The 3,813-nt window shown below is 38.1% G+C and overlaps 1 protein-coding gene across 1 annotated transcript in view; it reads left to right on the top strand.

The window, feature by feature from the left end:
* Positions 1-2,297: 2,297 nt before the first annotated feature.
* Positions 2,298-3,813, top strand: part of LOC111633540 — a 14,038-nt gene continuing 12,522 nt past the window's right edge. Inside the window, exon 1 of the mRNA XM_023378121.1 lies at positions 2,298-3,063. Within this exon, the coding sequence (XP_023233889.1) occupies positions 2,724-3,063 (340 nt within the window). The 5' untranslated portion in view covers positions 2,298-2,723. The remainder of the gene's footprint in view (positions 3,064-3,813) is intronic.

Below are 3,813 nucleotides of genomic sequence, written 5' to 3' on the forward strand. Positions count from 1 at the left end.
ACTTATATTTAAATCATCTTACCTTATAAAAAACTTAGTCAAATAAAACAATTACAGAAATATTAAAATAAATCACTTCGTTAATCACAAAATTGGACGAATATTAAAAGCGAAAACTAAACACGTGCACACCCTGCTCTATGTAAACAGAGAGGTCAGGCCTCGTGCTGACGTCACTAACTTGGCATTCCTGGCTAACGTTGTAGAATAGGGATCTGGCTATCCTTGTAGTATATAGTCCTTGAGGCTGCCCTAGCAAGATTTTGACGTGGTGCGCGATCTCATTGTGGTGTCACCCCGTAGAGACTAAATTGTACAGTACATAGAGATTACAGATATATTTTTCACATTATCATGCTTTATCAACGTTCTACGCTGTGCTTAAAAGATTTGTAATGGAAGATTAACTCTAAACGCACAGTGAGTTGTTGACTTTTTTTTTCAGGCGTCAGAATTTTTCATCAAGCTATTTGGACTTGAGTAGCTAATATTGAAAGATTAATCGCAGGCCACATAAATTCATTACACGGGCCGTATGTTGGCCATGCCTGCCCTAGACCATCACTGACGCGCCTGGAACTGATGCCCCTGGAAGTCGGCTTCTTACAGAAACACAGTTTCCCTATCGTCAAATGTTACGGCACGCCACTGCGACCCTCCCTACCTACCTACGAGACACTCCTACACCAAAAAATACTACTAACCCAAATCTCATTAATCAACACAACGACGAAACTACTCACCATTCCCCCATGGACGACGCGGCGTCCGTTAAATTAATTAATCACCAACTTCCTTTGACACCACAAAATTCGACTTACTGGGTCTACTATGTCCGCCCCACTCCTGACGACATTATGTATAGGCTTACCACCGGGAACATCAATTTAAACAATCATACTTGCATCATACCTCTGCAGACCGAACACTCAACGGAAAGACGTTATACAAACACTTAAAACGCCATCACTCCGATCTCAACGCCAAAATCACTAACATATCGACCACTAAAACCGGGAAACTTTGTTTCCACAATACCGTCCTTTGTCGCTACGTTCCTATCTCGCTCATACCGTGTTTCCCCGAAAATAAGACAGTGTCTTATATTAATTTTTGCTCTGAAAAATGCGCTAGGTCTTATTTTCAGGGAATGTCTTATTTTTTTCCAGGAAGAAGAATTCACATTTATTATTGAACAAAAAATTTCCANAAATAAATCACTTCGTTAATCACAAAATTGGACGAATATTAAAAGCGAAAACTAAACACGTGCACACCCTGCTCTATGTAAACAGAGAGGTCAGGCCTCGTGCTGACGTCACTAACTTGTCATTCCTGGCTAACAATGTAGAATAGGGATCTGGCTATCCTTGTAGTATATAGTCCTTGGGCTTTTCCCCTAAATTTAGGGGGAAATCAGCAGGATGGGGAAAATTTAGGGAAAAATGTAAAGTCTGCCCATATTGGTTAGTAGAGTTTCCAAATGACACAACTCATGATTGTGATCCGGAGCAGGTCGCTTCATCACACGATGCTTTTTTGTTCAGATGCGCTCACATTTGTTCCTCTATTATCAAAAGTCTATGTACAGGTACAATGCAAATCAAAAAGTATTAGAACATAACTATTTAATGAGACTTGTTTCATTTTTTGAGAGGAAATGTGTTAGTTTTAGGAGTAATTTCAGATTTGTTTAGGAGGCTTTCACGACAAGAGGTGACATCGCCGAAACAAACGGTCCTTGACTTATAGACGAAATCAGATGCCAGGATGTCAAGTAGTAGGGGTCGCGTGTTACAAAGGGAGTTCTGTTCTCGGAGAGCAAAAAAGGAAAACTCTAAAATGTCTGGCTAAGTTAGAAAAGTAGTAGTTTTTTATTGTACATTTGTAAAACAAAGTATAAAACATTATTTGAAATGTTTAATCAAAAATTCAACATAAAACCCACAATCGAAACCGAAACTGGCTCTACAATTGGATTGATGGGAATAAGTAATGCAACGCGAGGCAAATGCAATGCTAAGGAGGTGCTTCCAGGGAAGACTTTTTGTGGAAAACTGGTCCATATTTCGGTGGTAAATACATGAAGAATATTTTAAAACTACAAGCCCGTTACGCCCGACCAATCTTCAACAAACTACCAGTGTTCGGTACCAAAATGCGATATTGGAGTGAACCACCAGGCAAGAATTAGGCTCACACTTTTTCCCGGACACTAAAAGGATTTTTAGATTCCCATATTGGATTCATATTAGATTCCCATATTGGATTATTGGAAATTCACAAATAAGGCCACCGACTGGTGAGATAACTCTCACTTGTTCGATACATCTAGACATTAATGAAAATTTCTGAGTCAACTCGAATTTGAATCTGTATTCCATAGCTTCATTATCACTACCATTCGACCTGCATTATCTTGTTGCTATGGAGGACACAAATTCTAATCTGAATATGAACTTCAAAAATTTTCGTGAGGATTTGATCTTCGTTCATCACATCTTGCCCGGGCATCCAGTCATTTCGCGCGTTCTTGTCCGAAACCACCAGAGACTTCAAATACGCTTAAATCCACATATATGAATTGTATAAAAGAACTAACAATAGACATATATAAATGATTTTATTCTTGCGATTTCAATAATACGAACATTGTTAATTTAACGTTTTCTAACAATACGTACGGAAGAAGTGCTTTAAACTTGCAATCGTCAATATACACAATGAACGTACGCCATATATTAATGGTAATTATACCATTAGTCATTTTAATGAATGCTCCTACGGGACAAAACTTTAAGATACGTCTGAAAAGCAAACACAAGAATAAACACAGCTTACTGTCCCTCGGTTCCAGAACTGATGAGGACGAGGCTTACAATGAAGATTTGAAGAATATATTGTCTTCACCTCAGTTTGAAAAATACGGCAATACCTTTGTACTGCGAGGTAAATCAAAAATTCGAGAATTGGACTGGCTAATGAGGCCGTCGACCCAAGAAAAAAGTATTAGTCTACTAATGAATACGGATAAAGATACTGATGAATATCGACATAAGCAAGGTATCACTAAACAGAAAAGTTTCAAAAATTCAAGAAGTGAAGTTCAGATGCCTTCTTTTGTGGAAAATTACAAAAAATACAAAGAATCGTATTTTATGCGAAAATATGCAAATAAAGAACTCGAATCAAAAGAAGGAATGGAACAAATGGGAAAATTGAATAACAATGCTCGGTTTTCGGAGAAATATCGTTTTAAATCTCGTCTTAACAGAATGTTAATTGGTCCAATCAGGCAGAAAAATGACGAAAATAAAATATTAAAAAGTAGAACTGGTTTTAAAGTGAACAGAAAAGTTGCCAAGCAGGAAAAGAAGGTCGTAATGAAGAAAATAGGCCGAGCAATTTCCATAGTATTGGTTGCCTTCGTTGTAGTATCGTTTATATCTCTACTTGCTTCTGCGCTCGTGCACATTTTCTCTAAGATATGTCGCGAAACACCATCTAAACAAGAGAAATACGAAGGACCCCAGCCACCGAAATCCGTCTTCTTCGTCGATATCGATTCATCTCTGTGTGAAGAGGGCGAGATACAGAAATCCGAATCGGCTAGTTTGCAAGAAGAACGTAAAGAAATTGTTTTGTCACTGGAAGAAATACAGGGAGACAATGATATCGAGGAAACAACTCCGTTGTTATCTCCAAAATCAACATCACCGAAAAATAAAAAAGATAAGTATCATTCGTCTTCCTCCAGTGGAGCCGAAACTGTACAGACGATGGTCAAAATTAAAACTCCTGTTTCTGGTAGAT

Source organism: Centruroides sculpturatus, unplaced genomic scaffold, assembly GCF_000671375.1.
Source record: "Centruroides sculpturatus isolate CEXI.00-Female unplaced genomic scaffold, Cexi_2.0 scaffold780, whole genome shotgun sequence".
Lineage (NCBI taxonomy): Eukaryota > Metazoa > Arthropoda > Arachnida > Scorpiones > Buthidae > Centruroides > Centruroides sculpturatus.